Source organism: Aethalodelphis obliquidens, unplaced genomic scaffold (genome assembly GCF_003676395.1).
Source record: "Aethalodelphis obliquidens isolate GAN/ISIS:26980383/991018 unplaced genomic scaffold, ASM367639v1 scaffold142, whole genome shotgun sequence".
Classification (NCBI taxonomy): Eukaryota; Metazoa; Chordata; class Mammalia; order Artiodactyla; family Delphinidae; genus Aethalodelphis; species Aethalodelphis obliquidens.
Genome location: NW_020838086.1, coordinates 507631 through 535271, shown reverse-complemented (window position 1 = coordinate 535271; position 27641 = coordinate 507631). Strand labels below are relative to the sequence as shown.

General features: G+C 37.1%; 1 protein-coding gene across 1 annotated transcript in view; it reads right to left on the bottom strand.

The window, feature by feature from the left end:
- The window catches only part of DMXL2 (Dmx like 2), a 142149-nt gene that overhangs the window by 46779 nt on the left and 67729 nt on the right, over positions 1–27641 (bottom strand). The window contains exons 10-16 of the mRNA XM_027099798.1: positions 27281–27517; positions 26458–26729; positions 25122–25818; positions 24663–24784; positions 8242–8331; positions 5759–5876; positions 1284–1403 (exon numbers count right to left, since the gene is read on the bottom strand). Of these exons, the coding sequence (XP_026955599.1) occupies positions 1284–1403; positions 5759–5876; positions 8242–8331; positions 24663–24784; positions 25122–25818; positions 26458–26729; positions 27281–27517 (1656 nt within the window). The remainder of the gene's footprint in view (positions 1–1283; positions 1404–5758; positions 5877–8241; positions 8332–24662; positions 24785–25121; positions 25819–26457; positions 26730–27280; positions 27518–27641) is intronic.

Here is a 27641-nt window from a genome sequence, read left to right as displayed (position 1 = left end):
CACATAGATACAGAGAACAGATTGGTGGTTACCAGAGGGGAAAGGGGTTGGGGAAGGGCAGAATGGGTAAAGGGAGTCAACTCTATGGTGACAGATGGAAACTATACTTTTGGTGGTGAGCACACTGTAATGTATACAGAAGTCAAATTAGAATGCTATACACATGAAACTTATATAATTTTATAAACCAATGTTACCTCAATTTAAAAAAATAAAAATAAAATTCTCTTCCTGACAAGCTTTTATCAATAGATCACTCTACTCTTGCATTCCTGTGGAACAACATGTAACGCCAAGAATTAACGCCAAAGGCTTTGAAAATTTTTTTGGATTCCTCCTACCACAAGATGATTAGGCTCAACTAGGCACAGGTAAAGGTTCTATTGAATCATTTGGCTTTTCCAGTCCCAGTTCATGGCCCAGTTAGAACTGCTATTTACACAGTTATGTGATAATGTGGATTAGGAAGAGAACAAAACACATATACATTATTATTTCTCTGTATTAAATGTTTAGTGTGTATAAAATCATTAAAATTATGTAACCATCAGAAATAATAAAATATTTTCAAAACTCAAATATTTTGGGTTAATCAGTTTAAAGCAGATTCAGTTTGATATGGCTAACTATGCAATTCTTCATTTAAACAAGTATCTCTCAAAAAGTAAGTTTGTTTTAAAAAGAAAGATTTATAATCAATTTCTGTACTTCATATTACAGATCTTCTAATTTGCTAAGACATCAATATGAATATGTATAGCAAAAGCACGGCTGAAATAATTTTTTTTAATCACTGCTGCATTTCCTAATATTCTACAAAACCAGTTCCCCTTTTGAACATCAGATGCTCAATCACATTTTCTAACTAGCAAATCTCCTTCTTTTAGTGATGCTAAAGCTAATGTGCATGGTATCAGATGGCAGTGTGTATTAACCAACAAAAAAATACAGTATTAATTCTATGGGCAAAACTGATTTATAGGACATGGTATCTAGAACAGAGTCATAATAGGCATTTAATAAATATTAATTAAAAAATAATCAAACTTTTTTTTTCAATATGTCTAATGTGCCCGTTGACTGGTTTGCTTTTAGATTAACCTGTTTCATTAATGATTTATGGCCTTGTAATTAAAAGTTTGGCCTATACATACTTCAGTTCAGCAACTCAATTTACAGTTCACTGGATCTTCATTTTAAAGAATTAACCAACCTAAAGCATATCCAATAAAATGAATTTATTTCATATCATATCTACATAAAACTGTAATATAATTACTTACCTAAACATGCCTGTACAGATTTAAGATGAAGGTGCCACATGTGGAGAACAGAGCAATTATTGCTGTCCTTTTCAATTACTACTAGAAAGAACTTTTCTGAAAATGGTGGTGGTCGATATCCTATTGTTAAAGGAAAAGAATATTTAAGTTAACGTGTTTCTATAGGGTTAAGAGAAAGACATTTTAAACAAAATCTCTTGATATGTATAGAAGTTGGGAGGAAAGGGAAGAATAGGTGTATAGAAGCAGTTTTATATAACTTTTGTGCTAAAAGTTAGGTGGCTATCAAAGACTAACACGGCTACATCAAAAGTACAAAAGCGAACATGAAGGGATACCTATTGGTCAAAGATGGGACAATTTGAGCATCAAAGAATAAAAATGAATACAATTTATTAAAACACATTGAGTTCATAAGAATACCAAAAGAGAGAGGGCACATAAGAAAAAAAGGAAAGGAAGGACAAGAGGACCAGAAGGAAGAACGGAAAGGAAGAGAGAAAAGAAGAGAAAGACACAGAGAGAGAATGCAAGAGCAAGAGAGGGAGAAAAAGAACAGGAGCAAGTCAGCCTCACTGGATGCCCCCTGAAGTAACTGGGGCACTAACTCCTTAACTGGAAAATTGGCAAGTAAATGGAAAGAATGAAGTAAACATGTATCCTGCTTTCTCTATATGTAAAATAGCATTTTTTAAAAAAATTAATAGTTATGGGTGGAGGGCCAATGATGGTGGTGCAGGAGAGACTTCTTAGAAATTTTATGCATTTTTTATGAAAAGACATTATTTGTGAACATAATGTTCCCTACTGACAACTGCATTTTTCATATATGAAAATGAGATCTACAAAGGACAACAAAAACTTCCTTTAAAAATGAAAACCTATACATTATATGAAATTATGGGTGTGAAACTTTTGAAAATTGTGAACCAGTATAGAATTTAAAGACTCTTTCATTCGATAAAAAAGGAAGGAAGGAAGGGACGGAGGAGAAAAAAGAGAAGAAAACCCATAATGGCAACTCATTGGCAATGAGCATTGCTAAAACTCAAACTGTGGCCTCTAAATACCATGCTCCATTGGAAGGAACAGTCTGGAGGGATGACTCCATTCTTGCAAAGGCTATCTACAAGATAAGCCTGGCCTATCTTGCTGTGCCTGAAAGAAAGGAAACTATCAAAAATAATGAGGTTGTGTCAAAAGAACTCAGGACCAACTTGAAAGGGTCTTCACTAGCCTACTACAGGACAATGTGAGAATTAGAATTATGACTGCAAACTGACTGAAATATGCTAAGTACATAAAAATTCATGAGTGATAGGAGTATATCTTTGTATGTGTATTATTCTTCAGCAGTTTTTCTAAAATGGGTTCATAATGATTCACAAAATAAAAAGAAAGACAACAACAACAATAAATTCATCCGTAACCACTAGCAGCAACCTGGGCACAAACTCCTTTGAAATCATCAATTAAAGGGAAAGAACTAAGCACTTTCCTAAAAATAACTCTATTTCAAAATAGCCAAAAAGCTGCCATGGATAAGGGAAAGCTTTTCCTTACAAATGCTTTCCAGCTAATAAATAAATGAGAACTGATAAAACTAGAAAATCACACTTGTGCAATCCTTAATGAAATAATTGATTGGAAAGCAACAGTATCAATGGAAGACACCACAAGATAATAGATTGCTGGCAAATTTTACACTGGTGCCACCAGGTGAATTTTCTGAATCTTAGCATCACTAAAAATGAGACATCCTAACATTACGTTCTTTCTTATGACCTTCTATGATGAACAAAGCAACACCTAGGAAGTTGAATCTGGGTCAAATCAAGTCTACAGAGGTAATTTGCACTTTACAGGAAAAATTTTAAATGACGTCACAAGTAACTGGTCAGAGAAATTCCTATAAAATAACTTTCTCTAACACAAGTCTGTGGCATGGTAAGAGTATAAAGGGGGATTACTTTAGCTTAAAAGACTCTTAAAAAATGAAACACAATGTGTGGACTCTATATGGACATGGATCCAAACAAATTAAGAACAAATAACCCTGACATTTTTTTGAGACAATTAAATGAAGTAAATCTATGGACTAGTTATTACAGAATTCTGAGAAATTTTGTTATTTTATCAATGTGATAACAGCACACATGTAAGAAAGTCATTTTTAGAAATGCATAAAGTACACAGGAGCGAAACAACATGATGGCTGAGTTTGCTTTAAAATATTTCAGGAAAAAAGGAAAAGAAAAGAAAATAGGGTAGGTAAAGCAGGTGACAAAACCTTAAAGTCATCAATCTAAGTTATGGGCATAGGAAGGTTCATTTAACTATGCACGCTACTTTTGTCTGTAACTGGCACTTTTCTTAATTAAAAGAGTAATTAATTTTTAACTAAAACTTAGAAAGTACAAAATACAGCAGGGTCAGGGAAGAGGAGAAATACACATTTCAAGTCCCTTAAGAAAACAGCTATAAAATCAAGAGAAACTTTGTACAAAAACTAAAGGAAAACCAAGAAAAGCATCAGGAAATCTTTCAGCCTGATTTCACAGTGACATAAAGAAATATCTGGGATTGACATATATACACTAATATGTATAAAATAGATAACTAATGAGAACCTGCTATATAGCATAAGGAACTCTACTCAGTGCTCTGTGGTGACCTAAATGGGAAGGAAATCCAAAAAAGAGGGGATATATGTATACATATAGCTGATTCACTTCGCTGTACAGCAGAAACTAACACAACATGGTAAAGCAACTATATCGCAACAAAAAGAAAAGAAAAAAAAAGAAAAAGAAATATCAAGGGAATTCCCTGGCGGTCCAGCGGTTAGGACTTGGTGCTTTCACTGCCATGGGTCCAGGTTCGATCCCTGATTGGGGAACTAAGATCCCACAAGCCAAAAAATATAAATATATATATCTCAAAAGAGGGAAATAAAATAATATTTTTAAATGCAGGTCTTCCAATTAAAAACATTATTTAAAAAATACCAACCTTATATAAGCATTGTTTTCTAGTAGGTTGGCATGTATTCCCTGTTAGAAGTAGCATGATAATTGATAGTTAGATTTGCAGGAAAGCGTATAAAAAAGTTTAACCCAAGTAAAGGTGAAATACTATGGAAAAGCACATTTTAAATCTATACAGTACTGTTATGCTATAGTGACAGTGAAATAAAACTGAACGTGACAACTGAATAACTTAGAAAGAAGAAAAGTTCTGATCTATGAAGAAAGATGCAGGAAAGGGAAAAAATTATTAGTCTGAGGGGTGAAAAGATGTTTGAGCTAAGCCTCACAGAAGACAGAACTCATTCTGATTTTCCACTAAAGAAAACAAAATTAACTGTACAAATTCAGTAGAAATACCTTCCTTAAATGACTATACATAATTCTGTGATAAAAGCTATACTAAGAAAATTAAATATGTCCTTCTGGATACTTACAATCTATAACCAAATGAGATAAAATACCTGGAAACCCTTTGTAAACTAAAAACTATTAATCACAGAAAATGAATTCTTAAAGTAGGACATGTCTTTCCTACCTTCATACAGAAAGTATTCTACTCAGTATGCTCTATTTTCAAATTTAATTTTCAAATAGAACATGAAAGTTTTATAATTACAAAGTATAACTTCTAAAAGGAATATTTAAAGCTAAATAATAAAGTTTAAATATCATACGGTTTGTTCTTGAAAGGTCTTAGGAGAACTACTTTCTTTCACAAGAAGAAGAAATAAATACAACCCTTCAGAGAGGAAAACTATGAGATGGTACCTTTAATTCCTGGTATACCATACAACATAAAACCTAAGCGTACCTAAGCTTCCTGGTATACCATACAACATAATATCTCCCTCCTATATTTATCAGTAATCTTTAGTAAACTTATATTAATTGGCTTCCTTAAGATACCAGAAGGATACTTACTACCAACCAAAACAATTTAATTGTAGAGTTGAACAACCGAAGTTAAGTTTTTAAACAATTAAACTAGGTTTCATAAATAACATTTCTTGGCAAAAGGCTATGTCACCAGAGAACCTGTCTTTCAAAATATAATTTTTACCCTCATGTGTTCTTCACCTACAAAAAAGCAATTCTGATAGAACTAGAGTATTTGCCAAAAATCACGAGTGATGACTTTAGATATAAAGATCCACACTCAATGAAAGTTTGAAGGTTTTCTAAGATTAAGGTATTGAACTCAAGACTATTTTTTACAAACTGTGTTGTTGTTTTTTTTCTTTTTTTGCGGTATGCGGGCCTCTCACTGTTGTGGCCTCTTCCGTTGCGGAGCACAGGCTCAGCGGCCATGGCTCACGGGCCCAGCCGCTCTGCGGCATGTGGGATCTTCCCGGACCGGGGCACGAACCCGTGTCCCCTGCATCGGCAGGCGGACTCTCAACCACTGCGCCACCAGGGAAGCCCCTCAAGACTATTTTTTAACAGTACCTTGTGATGGCTGAAAAAATATTTCTGTTTCCTTTTTCTCCATATCTTCTTTATGTGGTTTATATCCTCTAATGAAGTCTTCTTGAAACACATGAAGCAACTGTGTATTTGAGCCACACTACAAATATGAAACAAGTAAAGTTTTATCTTTGAAATTCTGTATCTTCCACCCACTACCTCCCCAAGAACCCTAATATAAAACAGAAGAAAAAAACTCTCTAACAATTTCTATTCTTTATAGAATGACTAATTAGAGTGGAAAAAGCAAGAGAAAAAAATCATTAGATAAATTACTTTCAAAGATGCTATAGTCAACAGCAGAACTGTGAAACTCTAGTAAAAACAAATCAACAGGTCTGCATCTCAAAAAAAAAAAAAAAACAGTTAAGTAACCTAGGCCACTCTGAGTTCAAAAATATCAGGTCTCATGACTGGCTGGAGAAGGCCATGCAGACCATATTAAGCACACTACCATAGGCTCTTTTTCTAATTCTACTTGAAAACCAAAAAAAAACCCAGAAAGGTCCTCAAAGTATTTCCAATAAGTCTGTCTAGTGGGAATTATGAAGGATCCTATAACAGCCAGTAGGAATGACACATCTCTGAAGAAATGTATTTACATTTAAGTAACTAAGATTTCTAAAAGAATAGATGAAACATCACAGTCAGCTGATGCTACAAAATCATGTTTGGGACCACACAGACAAGAAGAGTAAAGATAATCACAAATAGCTACTTAGAATCACAAAAGTGAACTGAAATTCAAGGAAAGGCTAAATCCAAACAAAAGCTTATTACGGAAGTAGGTCAAGACAATTTGATGGCTGCCCCACAGATTTCAAGGAAGGCAAGCAGCTATGATAACCTTGGCACTGAATGTATGGGCTATAATCTTAGAGACTAAAGCAAATCAGCCTCCTTTCATAGTACTGATAGAAGGAAATAAAATGACTATGACATTAGGTTGACCCACAAAATTTTTATGAAAGTTATAAGGTACTTTTATGTCTCTCCATAAAGAAACATAAAAAAATCCCTTCACATTCATAGCATAAAAGGTCACCTTCCCCAGGGAAGAAGAATAAATGCAAGAAAAGGGAAGGGTGACGCTTTCATGGATACAGAAATCATACAGCACACGGGAAACACAGAATGATTTATAAGCCTAAGCCATTTATCAGTGCTTGCAGTTTACCAGCCCTGTGATAAAGATAGCCACAAATGGAAAGGGAAAAATCTTCAAAAAGTATGAAGTAAAAAGCAAAATGCTAGGTGAAAGAGGTCTGTAATAATATCCCATGGTACAGAGTAGAGAAGGGGCTACACTGGGGAAATGAATTTAACTCGCAGTTCATTAAAAATTAAGACATTTATGGGTTGAAGCTAATACACTCTTCTCCCATATCCCTATAGAGTGAAAAAAAGGAAATCACAAGTTAAGGGTTTCCTAGGAGGCGTTAGTAATTTGAGTCTGGCAGCCACATTTCTGTTGCCATGAGCTGATGTGGTCATTTCTCTACATTGGTGGAAATTATGACATTTTCCCTAACAGAATGTGCAAGGCATCATGGAAAAATAATGACATAACACTGTGTTTATTTTTAAATATGGTTGGCTCTTTCTTCATTTCCTTGTTTGAAAATAGTTGGTAACTTCCTCATCAAAGTAACCTTTTTTCATATTTGGAATGAATATATTACTTCTATCCCCTTCAGTCCATAAACATGATCCTGAAGAAACAAATATGAGGGCTATGATGGGATTTACAAACTCCCTGTAGAGGGAAGGGTTCTCCTTCTTTTCTAGGTAGGGGCTAGGAAAGAACACTGCCTACACGAAAGACCTGTACTTAGAAAGTAAATGCATACTTTGATCCTACTTCTATCTTCATTTTAATGGATCTCATAAAAATATCTAATACTCAGCCTAACAAAGCAAACACTCTTAAAGCTGATGTCACCATCTACTGAGTTGAAATGAGTAACAATAGAAAAAGAAAAACCACAAACCATGCCTCTATGCAGCTGTACTGTATTTTCCTTCATGGCTTCCCTGACTGAATCAAATGACCTTTAAACAGGAAATAAGGCTACAGATACAATTCAACTGGAGAAAAAGAATTCGTAAATCATTGGAGATTTTCACTAAGGAAATCAAGAGAAGTTGGCTATATTTAGTATCAAACAAGAGAACTATTCTGCAATGAAATATAGTTGACTCTTGAACGGCACAGGTCCCCTTACGTGGGAAATTTTTTCAATAGTAATTATTACAGTACTACTCAATCTGCAGTTAACTGTATATGCAGATGCAGAACCGAGGATCCAGAAAGCTGACCGTAAGTTATATGTGGATTTTCTATAGTGAGAAGGGTCAGTGCTCCTAACCCCCAAGTTGTTGAAGGTTCAACTGTGTATCTTATGCATATTAAGCACTCTGGGATAAAGTATGTTAGTAACACCAATTCACAAGCATGGTTTTACTTGGTTGGTTATTGCATTGAGCTCAATAATGCACCCAGGTCGAGCAGTAGACTGTTGGCTCACAATATTAAACACTTCTCCAATAAGTTTCTGTAAAAAAAAAAAAAAAAAAAAAGTTAATGATCAACAACATATGAATCTACTGTCAATATGACACAGCATCTCGGACATTAAAGGCCCTTCTAAACATTCACTGACTAACAAATGGCAATTCATACATTCAAAGAAATATTTCAACTTTCTTTACTCATTCTCATTTTAAAAATTAACTAAGGAAAAAACTCTATAGTGTTTACATAAACAGTATATAACTTCAAGGCATCTAGTTCTTTGAACATGTCTTCATTTAGCAACCTTAATGCTCCATGAGAGATCTGGCTGAGGATCTAGCCCTATGCCTATGTGTATGGTTTGCAGATCTGCAACACCATTTAAAAGTACAACCCTGCCAGATCGAAGATAAGGGCGAAGGTTGAGAAGTGGGACTCTGTGTCTTGGGATGGGGATGTGTAAACTAAGAGGAAGCCTAACTTTGAATCCCAAAACCCCAAAACCTTTCTGCTGAAAAAAGCAGTTTTCCCTCTCCCTCCTTCCAAGCAGCCTTCTCTAGCATAAAAACTGAGATGCCGGGTTTCCCTTGTGGCGCAGTGGTTGAGAGTCTGCCTGCCGATGCAGGGGACACGGGTTCATGCCCCGGTCCGGGAAGATCCCACATGCCGCGGAGCGGCTGGGTCCGTGAGCCATGGCCGCTGAGCCTGAGCATCCGGAGCCTGTGCTCCGCAACGGGAGAGGCCACAACAGTGAGAGGCCCGCGTACCGCCAAAAAAAAAAAAAAAAAAAAAAACTGAGATGCCCATTCTCCTCAGCACCACCTCCACTATTTACTACCTTCAGGCCACTAAGAGGAATAAGATCCCAGCTTAGCCTAGGAGTCTAAGTACAAGGTTGGCTATGGGAGAGCAGCATATACACCAGAGCTGTAGGATCTTTCCAATTTGTATCAGCAGAATTCCAGAGTGCATGAATGGGAAGAGATTATAGGGTTATTAGACAAAGGAGGACAAAATATGTGCTTGGGTAGGGCTGAATTTATTGTTATGGGTATATTCACCCAAGATTCAGGATTTAAAATGTTGGCTGAGACACCCGGAAGTGGTGCCAACGGTCTGCTGGGTTTGTCCACTTGAAATCTGGACTCAACTGTGGCCTACAGTTGGTGAGATTAAAACACCGGAATTTCTCTAACACATCATGAATCTTAGCTACTTAAAGTGTGGTCACTAGACCAGCAGCAACAGCTTTTCATAAACGCAGACTCTCAGACCCCAAAGCTAACACATCTGCATTTTAACAAGCTCTCCAGATGATTCATGTGCCACCCCAACAGACTCCCCGTCGTCTCCATGCGTCCAGTACCCATCAACTACTCCCCGTCCTGCAGATTAACCACTTTACCTCCCTGTCCAAAAATCTCTAGTGCCCCTAAATCCACAGAGTAAAATTCAAAATTCAAGATGTTTCTCATGGAATTCAAAAAAAAAAAGTTAGTCTCTACTCAGATCTACTAAAAATCTCATTTGAGGAAGAGCACAGCATGTGTCAACTTCTTGCTATACTTTAACTCAATATTAGTAGAGGAAGTAACGAGGAAAACTGCTGCTCTGACTTAAAAGGAAAAAAATGAGAATAATGGAAACCTGACAGAAAGTCATCATGTTATCTTAAGAGTTTAAGGTCAACAATAAGGGTAAGGCTCTGTAGTCTGTATTTTAAAAAGGCAAAAATCTCAGAATTAGGCAAGAATCTCAAAAATTTCAGCATGAGGCTCTGAAAGTCAAAGTGGCTCAAGGAGTCTGGAGGCTCAAGAGACTTTGAAGGTTTCTGACTATGCAACTGCAGCTATAACTTATGAGGAAAACAACTTGGTCAGTTTAGTGAGTTGAATAGTATCCCCTCAAAAACTCAGGTCCACCCAGAATCTCAGAATGTAATCTTATTTGGAAATGGGATGTTTGCAAATACAATCTGTTTAAGGTAAGGTCACATGGGATCAGGGAGATAAATCAAATGTCTGGTGTCCATATAAGGAGAGGAGAGGACACTCAGAGAAAATAAAGCTGCGTGAAAACAGAGACAGAGACTACAGTGCTACAGCTTCAAGTCTAGGAGCACCAAGTATTGCCAAGAGCCACCAGAAGCTAGAAGAGGCAAGAAAGCTTCTTCCCCTAGAGCCTTCAGGAAGAACATGGACCTGCTAACACCTTGATTTCAGACTAAATGTACTGCAAATATAAATATATTTGCATACTAAATATATGCAAACAGCAGAACTGCAGAACATGTGAAACAAGAACTCATAGAACTGAAAGGAGAAATGGACAAATTCACAATTACAGTTGGAGACTTCAACACCCTTCTCACAACAGCTGATAGAGAGCTACGCAAAAAATTAGCAAAGGGGCTTCCCTGGTGGTGCAGTGGTTAGGAATCCACCTGCCAATGCAGGGGACACGGGTTCAAGCCCAGGTCTGGGAAGATCCCACATGCCGTGCAGCAACTAAGCCCACGTGCCACAACTACTGAAGCATGCACACCTAGAGCCCATGCTCCACAACAAGAGAAGCCACTGCAATGAGAAGCCCATGCACCACAACGAGCCCCTGCTCGCTGCAACTAGAGAAAGCCTGCATGCAGCAACGAAGACCCAACACAGCCAAAAGTAAAATAAATTAAAAAAAAAACTTAGCAAAGAACTAGAAGAACTCAACAATACCATCAATCAAAACAGAATCAGACATTGACAGAACACCCAATCCAACAATAGCAGAATATATACTTTTCAAGTGCCATGAAATGTATACTAAGATACACCATGTTCTGGGCCATAAAACAAACCTCAATACATGTAAAAGGAATAAAATCATAAGAGTGTGTTCTCCTACCACAATGGGATCAAACTAGAAGTCAGTAACAGGATAACAGGAAAATCTCTAAACACTTGAAACTAAATAGCGTACTTCTAAATAATCCATGGAATAGGAATTCTCAAGGAAAATCATAGTGAACTGAATGAAAATAAAAATCCTACTTATAATGCTTCTCAGGACTGAGACAAAAACTTATAGCACTAAATGCATACATTACAAAATAAGAACGGGGAGACCCTCAAGATGGCGGAGGACTAAGACGTGGAGATCGTCTTCCTCCCCACAAATACATCAGAAATACATCTACATGTGTAACTGCTCCTACAAAACACCTACTGAATGCTGGCAGAAGACCTCAGACTTCCCAAAAGGCAAGAAACTCCACACGTATGTGAGTAGGGCAAAAGAAAAAAGAAAAAACGAGACAAAAGAATACGGTTGGAACCTGCACCTCTGGGAGGGAGCAGTGAAGGAGGAAAAGTTTCCACACACTAGGAAGCCCCTTCACTGGTAGAGATGGGGTGGGCGGGGGAGATGTTTCGGAGCCACGGAGGAGAGCTCAGCAACAAGGGTACAGAGGGCAAAGTGGACAGATTCCCGCAGAGAGGATCAGTGCTGACCAGCACTCACCAGCCTGAGAGGCTTGTCTGCTCACCCACCAGGGCAGGTAGGGGATGGGAGCTGAGGCTCAGATTTCGGAGGTCAGATCCCAGGGAGAGGACTGGGGTTGGCTGCGTGAACACAGCCTGAAGGGGGCTAGTGCGCCACGGCTAGCCGGGAGGGAGTCTGGGGAAAAGTCTGGAACTGCCTAAGAGGCAAGGGACCACTGTTTCGGTGTGCACGAGGAGAGGGGATTCAGAGCACCGCCTAGATGAGGTCCAGAGACGGGCGCAAGCCGTGCCTATCAGTGCGGACACCAGAGACGGGCATGAAACGCTAAGGCTGCTTCTGCAGCCACTAAGAAGCCTGTGTGCAAGCACAGGTCGCTATCCACACCTCCCATCCTGGGAGCCTGTGCAGCCCGCCACTGCCAGGGTCCCATGATCCAGAGGCAACTTCCCCGGGAGAACACATGGTGCACCTCAGGCTGTTGCAACGTCACACCAGCCTGTGCCACTGCAGGCTCGCCCCGCATTCCATACCCTCCCTGCCCCTGGTATGAGTGAGCCAGAGCCCCCTAATCAGCTGCTACTTTAACCCCATCCTGTCTGAGCGGAAGAATAGATGCCCTCAGGTGACCTACATGCATAGGCGGGGCCAAATCCAAAGCTGAACCCCAGGAGCTGTGCAACCAAAGAAGAGAAAGGGAAATCTCTCCCAGCAGCCTCAGGAGCAGCAGATGAAATCTCCACAATCAACTTGATGTACCCTGCATCTGTGGAATACCGAAGTAGACAACAAATCATCCCAAAATTGAGGTGGTGGACGTTGGGAGCAACTGTAGACTTGGGGTTTGCTTTCTGCATCTAATTTTTTTCTGGTTTTATCTTTACATTAGTTTAGTATTTAGAGTTTATTACTATTGGTAGACTTGTTTATTGATTTGGTTGCTCTCTTCCTTTTTTTTTAATATATATATATTTTTTTTTTCCTTTTTCCCTTTTTGGAGTGTGCATGTGTATATTTCTTTGTGTGATTTCTGCCTGTATACCTTTGTTTTTACCATTTATCCTAGGGTTCTGTCTGTCCGTTTTCTTTGTTGTGTTCTTTTTGTTTGTTTGTCTTATTAGTATAGTTTTTAGCGCTTGCTATCATTGGTGGATTTGTATTTTGGTTTGGTTGCTCTCTTCTTTCTTTTCTTTATTACTTTTTAACGTTTTTTATTTTTAATAATTTAAAAAAATTTTATTTTAATAACTTTATTTTATTTTATTTTTTCTTTCTTTCCTTTTTTCTCCCTTTTCTTTCAGCCGTGTGGCTGGCAGGGTCTTGGTGCTCCAGCCAGAGGTCAGACCTGAGCCTGTGAAGTGGGAAAGCTGACTTCAGGACATTGGTCCACCATAGACCTCCAAGCTCCATGTAGTATCAGATAGCAAAACCTCTCCCAGGGATCTCCATCTCAACGCTAAAACCCAGCTCCACTCAATGACCAGCAAGCTACAGTGCTGGACACCCTATGCCAAACAACTAGGAAGACGGAAGACAACACCACCCATTAGCAGAGAGGCTGTCTAAAATCATAATAAGGTCACAGACACACCAAAATACACCACCAGATGTGGTCCTGCCCACCAGAAAGACAAGATCCAGCCTCATCCACCAGAACACAGACACCAGTCCCCACCACCAGGAAGCCTACACAACCCACTGAACCAACCCTAGCCACTGGGGACAGACACCAAAAACAACGGGAACTACGAACCTGCAGCCTGAGAAAAGGAGACCCCAAACACAGTAAGTTAAGCAAAACGAGAAGACAGAGAAACACACAACAGATGAAGGAGCAAGGTAAACACCCACCAGACCAAACAAATGAAGAAGAAATAGGCAGTCTACCTGAAAAAGAATTCAGAGTAATGATAGTAAAGATGATCCCAAATCTTGGAAATAGAATGGAGAAAATACAAGAAACGTTTAACAAGGAACTAGAAGAACCAAAGAGCAAACAAACAATGATGAGCAACACAATAAATGAAATTAAATATTCTCTAGAAGGAATCAATAGCAGAATAACTGAGGCAGAAGAACGGATAAGTTACCTAGAAGATAAAATAATGGAAATAACTACCGCAGAGCAGAATAAAGAAAAATGAATGAAAAGAATGGAGGACAGTCTCAGAGACCTCTGGGACAACATTAAACGCACCAACATTCAAATTATACGAGTCCCAGAAGAAGAAGAGAAAAAGAAAGGGACTGAGAAAATATTTGAAGAGATTATAGTTGAAAACTTCACTAATATGGGAAAGGAAATAGTTAATCAAGTCCAGGAAGCACAGAGAGTCCCATACAGGATAAATCCAAGAAGAAACACGCCAAGACACATATTAATCAAAATATCAAATATTAAACACAAAGAAAAAATATTGTAAGTAGCAAGGGAAAAACAACAAATAACATACAAGGGAATCCCCATAAGGTTAACAGCTGATCTTTCAGCAGAAACTCTGCAAGCCAGAAGGCAGTGGCAGGACATATTTAAAGTGATGAAAGGGAAAAACCAAGATTATTCTACCCAGCAAGGATCTCATTCAGATTCAACAGAGAAATTAAAACCTTTACATACAAGCAAAAGCTAAGAGAATTCAGCACCACCAAACCAGCTTTACAACAAATACCAAAGGAACTTCTCTAGGCAAGCAACACAAGAGAAGGAAAAGACCTACAATAACAAACCCAATTAAGAAAATGGGAATAGGAACATACATATCGATAATTACCTTAAATGTAAATGGATTAAATGCTCCCACCAAAAGACACAGACTGGCTGAATGGATACAAAAAAGACCCATATATATGCTGTTTACAAGAGACCCACTTCACACCTAGGGACACATACAGACTGAAAATGAGGGGATGGAAAAAGATATTCCATGCAAGTGGAAATCAAAAGAAAGCTGGAGCAGCAATTCTCATATCAGACAAAATATAGACTTTAAAATAAAGATTATTACAAGAGACATAGAAGGACACTACATAATGATCAAAGGATCAATCCAAGAAGAAGATATAACAATCTTAAGTATTTATGCATCCAACACAGGAGCACTTCAATACGTAAGGCAAATGCTATCAGCCATAAAAGGGGAAACCAACAGTAACACAATCATAGTAGGGGACTTTAACACCCTACTTTCACCAATGGACAGATCATCCAAAAAGAAAATAAATAAGGAAACACAAGCTTTAAATGACACATCAAACACATTAATTAAACAATTAATTTGTAAATATCAAATTAATTTATATTTACAGGACATTCCATCCAAAAACAACAGAATACACTTTCTTCTCAAGTGCTCATGGAACATTCTCCACGATAGATCATATCCTGGGTCACAAACCAAGCCTCGGTAAATTTAAGAAAACTGAAATCATATCAAGTATCTTTTCTGACCACAGTGTTATGAGACTAGATATCAATTACAGGAGAGAAGTCTGTAAAAAATACAAACACATGGAGACTAAACAATACACTAGTTAATAACCAAGAGACCAGTGAGGAAATCAAAAAATTCCTAGAAACAAATGACAATGAAAACTCGAAGACCCAAAACCTATGGGATGTGGCAAAAGCCATTCTAAGAGGGCAGTTTATAGCAATACAATCCTAGCTCAAGAAACAAGAAACATCTAAGAAAACAACCTAATCTTACACCTAAAACAATTAGAGAGAGAACAAAAAAAAAACCCAAACTTAGCAGAAGGAAATAAAGATCAGATCAGAAATAAATGAAAAAGAAATGAAGGAAATGACAGCCAAGATCAATTAAACTAAAAGCTGGTTCTTAGAGAAGATAAACAAAATTGATAAACCATTAGCCAGACTCATCAGGAAAAAAAGGGAGAAGACTCAAATCAATAGAATTACAAATGAAAAAGGAGAGGTAACAACTGACACTGCAGAAATACAAAGAATTATGAGAGATTACTACGAGCACCTATAGGCCAATAAAATGGACAACCTGGAAGAAATGGACAAATTCTTAGAAAAGCACAACCTTCTGAGACTGAACCAGGAAGAAACAGAAAATATAAACAGACTGATCAGAAGCATTGAAATTGAGACTGTGATTTAAAATCTGCCAACAAACAAAAGCCCAGGACCAAATAGCTTCACAGGCAAATTCTATCAAACATTTAGAGAAGAGCTAACACCTATCCTTCTCAAACTCTTCCAAAATACAGCAGAAGGAGGAACACTCCAAAACTCATTCTACGAGGCCACCATCACCCTGATACCAAAACCAGACAAAGATGCCACAAAGAAAGAAAACTACAGGCCAATATCACTGATGAACATAGATGCAAAAATCCTCAACAAAATACTAGCAAACATTATCCAATAACACATTAAAAGGATCATACACCATGATCAAATGGGGTTTATCCCAGGAATGCAAGGATTTACCAATATACACAAATCAATCAATGTGAAAATCCATATTAACAAATTGAAGGAGAAAAACCGTATCATCATCTCAATAGATGCATAAAAAGCTTTTGACAAAATTCAACACCTGTTTATGATAAAAAACCCTCCAGAAAGTAGGCACAGAGGGAACTTACCTCAACATAATAAAGGCCATATATGACAAACACACAGCCAACATCATTCTCAATGGTGAAAAACTGAAACCATTTCCTCTAAGATCAGGTACACGACAAGGATGTCCACTCTCACCACTGTTATTCAACATAGTTTTGGAAGTTTTAGCCACAGCAATCAGAGAAAAAAAAGAAATAAAAGGAATCCAAATTGGAAAAAGAAGTAAAGTTGTCACTCTTTGCAGATGACATGATATTATATATAGAGAATCCTAAAGATGCTACCAGAGAACTACTAGAGCTAATCAACGAATCTGGTAAAGTTGCAGGATACAAAATTAATGCACAGAGATCTCTGGCATTCCTATTCACTAATGATGATAAATCTGAAAGGGAAATTAAGGAAACACTTCCATTTACCACTGCAACAAAAAGAATAAAATACCTATGAATAAACCTACGTAACGAGACAAAAGACCTGTATGCAGAAATCTATAAGACACTGATGAAAGAAATTAAAGATGATACAAATAGATGGAGAGATATACCATGTTCTTGGATTGGAAGAATCAACATTGTGAAAATGACTATACTACCCAAAGCAATCTACAGATTTAGTGCAATTTCTATCAAAATACCAATGGCATTTTTCACAGAACTACAACAAAAAATTTCGCAATTTGTATGGAAACACAAAAGACCCTGAATAGCCAAAGCAATCTTGAGAAAGAAAAATGGAGCTGGAGGAATCAGGCTCCTGGACTTCAGACTATAGTACAAAGCTACAGTAATCAAGACAGTATGGTACTGGCACAAAAACAGAAACATACATCAATGGAACAGGATAGAAAGCCCAGAGATAAACCTACGCACATATGGTCACCTTATCTTTGATAAAAGAGGCAAGGATATACAATGGAGAAAAGACAGCCTGTTCAATAAGTGGTGCTGGGAAAATTGGACAGCTACATGTAAAAGAATGAAATTAGAACACTCCCTAACACCATACACAAAAGTAAACTCAAAGTGGATTAAAGACCTAAATGTAAGACCAGACACTATAAAACTCTTAGAGGAAAACATAGACAGAACACTCTGACATAAATCACAGCACGATTGTTTTTGACCCACCTCCTATGGAAATGGAAAAAAAACAAGAATAAACAAATGGGACCTAATGAAACTTCAAAGCTTTTGCACAGCAAAGGAAAACATAAACAAGACGAAAAGACAACACTCAGAATGGGAGAAAATATTTGCAAACGAAGCAACTGACAAAGGATTAATCTCCAAAATTTACAAGCAGCTCATGCAGCGCAATATCCAAACAACCCAATCCAAAAATGGGCAGAAGACCTAAATAGACATTTCTCCAAAGAAGATATACAGATTGCCAACAAACACATGAAAGGATGCTCAACATCACTAATCATTAGAGAAATGCAAATCAAAACTAAAATAAGGCATCCCCTCACACCAGTCAGAATGGCCATCATTAAAAAATCTACTAACAATAAATGCTGCAGGGAGTGTAGAGAAAAGGGAACTCTCTTGCATTGTTGGTGGGAATGTAAAGTGGTACAGCCACTATGGAGAACAGTATGGAGGTTCCTTTAAAAACTAAAAATAGAACTACCATATGACCCAGCAATCACACTACTGGGCATATACCCTGAGAAAACCAGACTTCAAAAAGAGTCATGTACCACAATGTTCATTGCAGCTCTATTTACAATAGCCAGGACATGGAAGTAACCTAAGTGTCCATCGACAGATGAATGGATAAAGAAGATGTGGCTCATATATACAATGGAATATTACTCAGCCATAAAAAGAAATGAAATTGAGTTATCTGTAGTGAGTGGATGGACCTAGAGTCTCTCATACAGAGTGAAGTCAGTCAGAAAGAGAAAAACAAATACCATATGCTAATACAAAGATATGGAATCAAAAAAAAAAAAAAGTGGTTCTAATGAACCTAGGGACAGGACAGGAATAAAGACACAGACGTAGAGAATAGATTTGAGGACATGGCTAGGTGGAATGGTAAGCTGGGACAAAGCGATAGAGTGGCATGTACATATATACACTACCAAATGTAAAATAGATAGGTAGTGGGAAGAAGCCGCATAGCACAGGGAGATCAGCTCGGGGCTCTGTGTCCACCTAGAGGGGTGGGATAGGGAGGGTGGGAGGGAGGGAGACGCAAGAGGGAGGAGATATGGGGATATATGTGTATGTATAGCTGATTCACTTTGTTATAAAGCAGAAACTAACACACCATTGTAAAGCAATTATACTCCAGTAAAGATGTTAAAAAAATAATAATGTAAGATATTCACTACATGTTGAAATTCTGTTTTGGATATATTGGATTAATGAAAACATGCTATAAAAGTAATATCACCAGTTTCTTTTCACTTTTAAATGGTTGCTAGAAAATTTTTAAGTTACATGTATGGCTCACTTTATATTTCTATTGTACATTGCTGTTCTAGAAGCATCAAGAGAAAGAGCGAGAGAGGGAGGGGTTACTAATAAAAGAATAAGAGTATTATAGGTATAAGACCTCTTATCAAAACACTGGAGGACAGAAATAACAGTCTCTAAATTTCTGAGGGCAAAAAAAAGATCTTAAATCTAGAATTTAATATCCAGCCAAACTTATCAATTAAATATGAAGGGAAAGGGACTTCCCTCGTGGTCCAGCAGTTAAGACTCTGTGCTCCCAATGCAGGGAGCCCAGGTTCAATCCCTGCTCAGGGAACTAGATCCCACATGCTGCAACTAAGAGCCTGTATGCCGCAAATAAGACCCGGGGCAGCCAAATAAATATTTTAAAAAATAAATATGAAGGTAAAATAAACACTTTTCCAGCCATGTTGGATTCAGACTGATTTCAGAATCCTTATCTACCAGGCAACCTTTCTTTTTAAAAAATTTACAGTATTTGAGGATGTAATCTATCGACAGTACAGGAGAGAAAAGCAGCTCATGGTCCAGGAAACAGTGGTGGAATTCCAGGTGTGAAACGAAGAGGATGACACATCTGCAGCATCCCGAAAAACACAGCTCAAATTAAAACACCAGCTCAAAAGACCCTAAAAGGAATTCCTCCAAGAAGAGAAAGAGGAAGATTTAACAGGCAGGACAATTAAGAAGCTGGGAGCTCTTAGCCCAGTGGGGAAGAAGACTTAGGTTTTTTTTTTCCTCTCAACAAGAAAAAAGAAGCCCAAGAAATTAGAAATGCCAAGAAAACAACTGAAAAATTAGAGAAAAAAGTTTTGATTCAAATACAAGATGAGCAAAACTGTGGCCTGATCACTTGATGGAATATAATAGAGGTCATTTGACTTTAACCCTTTGGACATTCTCCGTTGAGAGAATCTGTGACAAATCAGTGACAAATAGTTGAAATGATCACATTTACATAATTGTAATTAGATGGTTACTAGTTTCAATTTTTAAAATCAAACCATAAGACCTAATTTTAGTTATAGAATAGAACATGCATGTCATAAAAGACATTGTAAAGGTAACGCTCCAGCTGGCAGAAGTCAAGTTGAGAGCAGGAGGAGGGAAGGGTGAGTGCAGGGGTGCAACTTTCTTCATTTTACTTTGGGATGATACAAGAGATACTGTGTAAAGAAGACGGAACGAAAATACAGGATTAGGTATACATCACTTAAAAGTATAAAGGCAGCTAATAGAAAAACCACACACACTAATACAACTAGCAAAACTCAGTGGAGAGAGAGAGGCAAGTGGAATGTGAGCTGAATTCCCTGTCTATCAAAGAAGATGGAAATGACTTGATTTCTACTGGTAAATTAAGAAACTGAAATCTAAGCATATCATTTAGAATTATGGTGGTAACTTATCAAAAGAAATAAAAACAAAAGGTTTAAAGGGGTTTCCAATAAAGTGTGGGACTTGGATAGGGGAGGTGATACAGAGTTTTTATTTAATAACAGTACAGTATATGCTGTTTGAATTTTGAAACTGTGCACACATTTAAAAATGTTTTTGAAAATACATTTATAAAAACTTGATGTTAATAGGTATAAAGAAAGCCTCAATTAAAGAGTAATTCTTCCCTAAAAAAAAAAAAGAAAATAAGAACAGTTTCAAATCAAGAATCTAAGCTCCACCTGCTATATAAAATAAATAAAGAAAGAAAAGAACAAAAGAAAAGGAAAAAAAAAAAGAATCTAAGCTCCTAGGACTTCTCTGGCAGTCCAGTGGTTAAGACTTCATGCTTCCACCACAGGGGGCACGGGTTCGATCCCTGGTTCAGGAACTAAGATACAACATGCTGCACAACTTGGCCAAAAAAAAAAAAAAAACCAGAACCTAAGCTCCTATCTCAAGAAACCTAGTAAACGAAAACCAAAATAAATCAAGCGTAAGGAAGAAAATAATAAAGATAGGGCAGATACTAATGAAAATTAAAACAAAACCAAAGCATTCAGTGAAACAAATAGCTGGTTCTTTAAAAACATCAATAAATTAACAAACTTCCAGCTGAAAAGAAAAAAAGAGGGAAGATGCTAATAACCATATTGTTAGCATGTGCCCCTGATGTAACACAAGAAGCGTACTTCACACACCTGAGGTATTTTTCCCCAAAACTCATAACTCCAGTCTAACCATGAGAAAAATAGCAGACAAACTCAAGTCAAAGGAAAATACAATAAAATATCTCACCGGTACTACCCAAAACTGTCAAGGTCATGAGAAAAAGCTGATGAAGATGAAGAAAACTTAGAAACTGTCCCACATCAGAGAAGACTTAGGAGACATGACAACTAAATGTAATATGGTTTTGTGGATGAAGTCCTGGAACATTAGTGGAAAAGGACATTTGTGGGAAAAAATCAGTTAAGTCTTAATAAAGTCTGGGGTTTAATTAATCATATCACACCAATAACTGTTTCTTAGTTGTGACAAATGTATTCTGGTAATATAAGATGTTAACGATAGGGGTATATGGAAACTGCAGTATATCTCCAACTTTTCTGTAAACCTAAAACTATTCTAAAATTAAAGATTTGTTTGAAAAATTAAGTCACTGAATTAATTATTGTTTTCAGAGTACAAAGAGAAAGAGAAAGATAGGCTCATTAACAGAGGCTGATGGTTTAATGTTAATAAAGATCAGGAGAATAAAGAACTCCTAATTCCTACTTTGTCTCTGGTCTTCTATTTCAAGAATTTAGCTTGCAAAAGTAAAAAGGACCAAAAATTTTCTACAATGAATAAGTATTACTTTTTAAGTTTAAAAAAAATAATGAAAAAGGAGGGTTTAAGAAAAAAGTACATTGGTAAGTACATTGGAGCAGAAGACCAAGATAAATTTTAGAATTCCAAGAATGTATCCAACTGCTCTAAATGAATGTATACTTCCCTGGAAAAGATAATGCCCAGGTTATTGAGAAATTTTGCCAATGAGAACAATGAACTACAGAGGATGTTCTCTCTGAGAAATCATGGGGATTGCCACAGCCAAAAGACTAAAAACAGGCAAAGATTCCAGTTTTCAAAAAGGAAAATAACATACTTCTGTAAGTCAGAATAAAGAGCCTGATGTCTATCTAGTACAACGTTTTAGTCATCAAGAGACATTAGGATACACACATTCAACCTACTATACATTAAAACAATCATCTCCTACAAATCTGACTTCCTTTTTTGACTGTAAAAGATTTGGCAGACAGGGTGTATTTTACTTCAGTGAAGTACACCACAAGCTGCCTCATGCAAATCCTTGGGATAAGCTGGAGAAATATTCTAGACAATAAAAATGGAGAAACAGGGCTTCCCTGGTGGCGCAGTGGTTGAGAGTCCACCTGCCGATGCAGGGGACACGGGTTCGTGCCCCGGTCCGGGAAGATCCCACATGCCACGGAGTGGCTGGGCCTGTGAGCCATGGCCGCTGAGCCTGCGCGTCCGGAGCCTGTGCTCTGCAACGGGAGAGGCCACAACAGTGAGAGGCCCGCGTACCGCAAAAAAAAAAAAAAAAAAAAAATGGAGAAAGATTTCAAATGTATACTGCTAGGTTCTTTCTTCAGTCCAGTACTATTTAACATTTCTGTAATTGACTTAGATGAAGATGTAGAACAACACTCATCAAATAGGCCAGTGATATAAGTCATAAAGCAGTAACACATAAAGCAGTAACAGAATCTGGATTCAAAAGGATACTGAAAGGATGTACTGTTGAGCTGAGCCTAGCAAGGTGAAATGTAATACGGAAATAAGACTATATTTGGGTCCCAAATTCAAATGCACAAATACAGAATGGCTTACTAGCAAAAAAAAAAAAAGACTCCGTGATATTTAATTGAACGTCAGCTCAACATGAATCACATACAAAGAATGTGGCGTGCCTGCCCAAACATAATAGTATCTACTGAGAGACGGCACAGTACTGCTATATTCTAGTGATCCTACGATGCCCGGTGTATAAACAAACGGAAAACTGCTCAGAAGAGTAACCAGGGTCAAATATAAAAGTTAGATAAATTTATAGGCAGAGGAGCAGCAGGTTTGGCCTGAGGAAAAAAATTGAGGGGTTCCAACATAGGTGTCTGAGGTGCTCTCACATGTAAGAAATCTTAGACTTATTCTAAATGGAACTAAAGCTAACAAGTAGAATTTAAGGATTACAAGTTTAATTTCAATATAATAGTGATGGTAATTCAAAGACAGAATGAGCTGCGTTTAGAGTTGAGCTTCCCTCCTTGGGGGCCAGATGACAAATTGGCAGGAATGTGGTAGAGACAAAGTATCAGATGGCTGGTTAGACTAGGGGACCTTTAAATCTTCCAACTCTATAATTTTAAAGATGCTACTTTTCTAGACTTTCTCTATGCCGAACTTGTGGCTTCAGTCCAATTACCACTGTTTCTGGAACAAGCCTTATTTATACACGTACTTTCCTGTATCCACTCAGGCTATTCTATCACTCAGCAAAGACCAAGGATTTGTCTTTCTGCATCTATCAAAAATGAACTCAAATACTGTCCTTAATAAAAACCTCTATGCCTACCCTACTCTGATCTCTCTTGCCCCTGAATTATGAAATAGTGTTTGGCAGTTAATTACATACCAACTTCAGACACCTCTGCTTCTGTCTTAAACCGTTATTTAAACTTTTATAATAATTTCTCTCCTCTGCTAAATTTAAATCCCCTTAAAGGCAGACACTGTATTCCCTACACGTCTAGGGGTACACGGCAGACATTCAAAACCAGTCTTTGAGGGACTTCCCTGGTGGTGCAGTGGTTAAGAATCCGCCTGCCAATGCAGGGGACACGGGTTTGAGCCCTAGTCCGGGAAGATCCGACATGCCGCGGAGCAACTAAGCCCATGCGCTACAACTACTGAGCCTGTGCTCTAGAGCCCACGAGCCACAACTACTGAAGCCTGTGCGCCTAGAGCCCATGCTCCGCGACAAGAGAAGCCACCGCAATGAGAAGCCTGTGCACCGCAACGAAGGGTAGATCCCGCTCGCTGAAACTAGAGAGAGTCCATGCGCAGCAATGAAGACCCAATGCAGCCATAAGTAAATAAATAAATTAATTAAAATTAAACAAAACAAAAACAGTCTTTGATTTTCAATATTGGAAACATTTTTATTAGAACAGTTATTTTATTAAAAAGGCACGTTTTTATAGGTAAATGGAAAATTCACCATTCAAATCTGAGTACTGACTAATATGCATGACTTGCAGTTCAAATAGAGAACTACCAGAATGAGACATTGTCACCCACTGATAACATATTCTAACCAGAGGACTTTTAAAATAGTGAATCAAGCTCAGAAAAGTTCAAATTTTCCAACCTAAACATAGAGGTTGGTAAAGCTGCCTTTCTTGAGCAAAAAAAGATTAACAGAACCAAACTAAAGGTGAAAAATGTCAAGAAAAAAATCACATTTTAGAAAAAAAATCGTATTTATTTCTTTAAATGTAAAACGTATTGATGTGTGATGTGATATACAGACTGTAATTTTTTTTTTCTTTTTGGCCACACTGTGTGGCTTGTGGGATCTTAGTTCCTCAACAAGGGACTGAACCTGGGCCACAGCAGTGAAAGCGCCAACAGACTGTAATTTTGATTCATGTAAATTGGAACACAAGTTAAGAAAAAACAAACTAGTCACACAGAGCCCAGAACAGATGCTCACTCCCTGAACACCAACTAACAAATAACGTCCTAGACAAATTAAAAGAGAATTCCTTATTAGCTTAGATATATTAATAAAGATTAAGAAATACTTACTGAAGATTCTGGATCTGACAGTTCATCCAATAATTTTCTTGCATCTACCACAGCTTGGTAAAGTCTCAGATTTTTGCCATCAGAAGCAACAAAGCAAGCACTCGCAGAATTGCAATATGTGCCTGAGAAAGTAAACACTTTGCATTATAATATATAGTTTATTTTTATTACTGGCTGAAGTATGAGAAAAAATATTCACACTTCTCTTTTTAGACATAACCATGGTCCAGAAACACAGATACAATTAATAGATATAAAATTATTAACCAAAAAAATTCAACAGATAGGTTATGAGAGGGAAAAGATGAAAAACAAAAGTCTAGAAACGCTAAACTTAAGTCTGATGCCTACATTCTGAATACTTATTAAAAATCTTCCTAATGACAAATATAAATCATTTTGTATATAAATAACTGTTTTAAAGCTTTTATTAATTTCACTATTAAAATGAACACTTACCAAGACAGTAACTAGGAATAAGAGTTGGAAGCCAAGCAACATTAGAGAAGGCTGAAGTATGTAAAGAGTTAATTCGTGCCAACTCCGATACTCCTCCAGTGTATGACAAAGGTCCTATTGGGTCCACGCGCCACAGAATAAGTTCACTGTAGATGGCATTCGGGTCGTGAAATGTACGTGTTGCTGCATTTCTGAGAGGTTGTTTCGAGGAACCTTTTATGTGTCTTACAGGATCCATTAATCTACCTAATTTATTGTCTGAGTCCCACTGAAAATCTGATTCAGGAGTCAGCAGAGCATTATGATGAGATGATGTCAATAATAATGGTAAAACTGAATGACATGCCAGGTCATTGAGGTGAAATCTATGACCACAATATCTAAATTTGTGAGATACAGTTAGAACAGTGGTAAAGGCAGACTTATCAGCAAAAGTGACTGCCCATTGATTTAAAGAGCCATCTATGTGTTTAGAGACCATCATTACTGTGGGAGCTAAAATGTTCATATTTGTACTGTGTGGTCCAGAATGCAGCTGTGATCCATGAGGACTGCATTCAGCCATCATGTCTTCGTGTAACAGAGTGTGGTGAGAATCTTTTGCAGCATTTATACAGGCATACATCATGATATTTTTACTAAGAGAGCTTGCATCACCAGATGGAAATGCAACAGGAATCCGAGAAGAAAAAGAAACCTGAAAAACACAATTACATGATTCAGTGCAAGCAGTCTGCCTCCTCTCAAAGTGTTCCAAAAATACTTCCATTTTCAAACTGTCAAACCTCAGCTTCCTAGCAAAATATATCATTTTCGACCTTATTATGGTCTAATCCTTTTCCTCTATTTATATAGTATCATATATTCATCGCGTATGAGAAAACTGAAGAAATAATTTCAAGTATTTGAAACCTGAAACTTGCCTGTACATCTAGATGACTACAACCATAAATCTAAACAAATACTGTTCAGAAAGATAACCGATAAAGATAGTAGATTTAATTAATAAAACTGAAGAAGTGGAGGTGATACATCCTGAGTCACATTTTTAGGGTAGTTTCTTAAGTTTATTCAAAATATTGTGAATTCCCAGAAAAAATGAATACACATACATTCAAGTACTCACTATCACATTTCAAAGCCAAATTCATTTTACTTAAATTAATCAAGTTTATAAAATCTGTGGTCATTGACCCCCTTTGGTAGCAAGTTATTCTCTTCTCAGTTGCTTATCAAAAATAAAATCATCGAGTATTTCTGAAAACCTGCTAAATCTGAATAGCAACTGTTTTACTTTTTTAAGAAGTGTGAAAATTGCTTCATCAGTAAAATATACCTGGACTTGTCTAAATATTCCAGGATTATATTCATCCAAATACTTTACATGCCACACTAGGAAGGTACCATCTACCGGGTGTATAGTAAAAAGCATGTCAGGATTCTTATTCCATTCAGTTAGCAGCATTTCGATCTTCCGATCAAGCAGGACTGTAGGCAGTGGCATTGGTACACTAGGTCGTGAACAGGTTCTAGGACTTCCCTCTCTTTCTCCATCTTCATGTTCTGATGATCCTGTACCTGCTTCAGATTCTCTATCCAGGGATAATTCTAAATCAGAAAATAAATTTATCAGTACATACTAACAGAAATACTATAAAAAATTCATTTACATACTAGACTATCAAATTCATTTACATACTAGACTATACTACAGAAAATCATTTACATACTAGACTATCAATAAATAGCATACTAACTTTAGAAATCATGAATCCCTTTTACAACTTATGGCCAGGAAAAAAAACCAAGGAAGGAAACTCTTTTCTGATCTGAACTGAAAATTACTACATTTCTTAGTTTTAGATAAATCAAAATTTCATTCACACTATCACATTATCTTTATTATTACCATTATTAGCAAAACCTGTTACCCCCACCAAAAGCATGGCTTCCAAAGTAATACATTACTCAAAGCAATATGTTATAACAAAGCAAAGTTAGATGGTAGATGGTCCATAGTAGATGGTCAGTAAAGACCTGTGGAATGAATGGAAAAGTGAAAAGGAAGGAGGGGAGGAAGGAAAGATTACAAACCAAAGGTGGTTTCACAAAAAGCTGTCAGCCTGTAAAAAAGAAAAATCTGAACACAGGATACTAACCATGGTCTAGTTTCATATGTAAACCCCTCTCTCTTTCCTCCTGTGAACATTCATCTTCTCTATCTCCTTTGTCGTTTTCATGATCCACCTGCTTTTCAGAAAGTTTTCGTAATTGCTGCATAAATATTTCAGTAGATGATGTAAAATGAAATTCTTTGTTGTTTAACCAATGAACTACAAAGCCCCCATTTCCATCATCAATGTTAAATACAGTGCCAACCAAGACATTTGGAATATCTGTGGAATCAAAAAAGATAAAATTTCAATGTGAATTTCTAATGTCTTTTAAAATATTATATGTGCCTATAAAGACTAATTCCATTACACAGAAAATGTGATAAACAAAAAGTAAACGTAACTC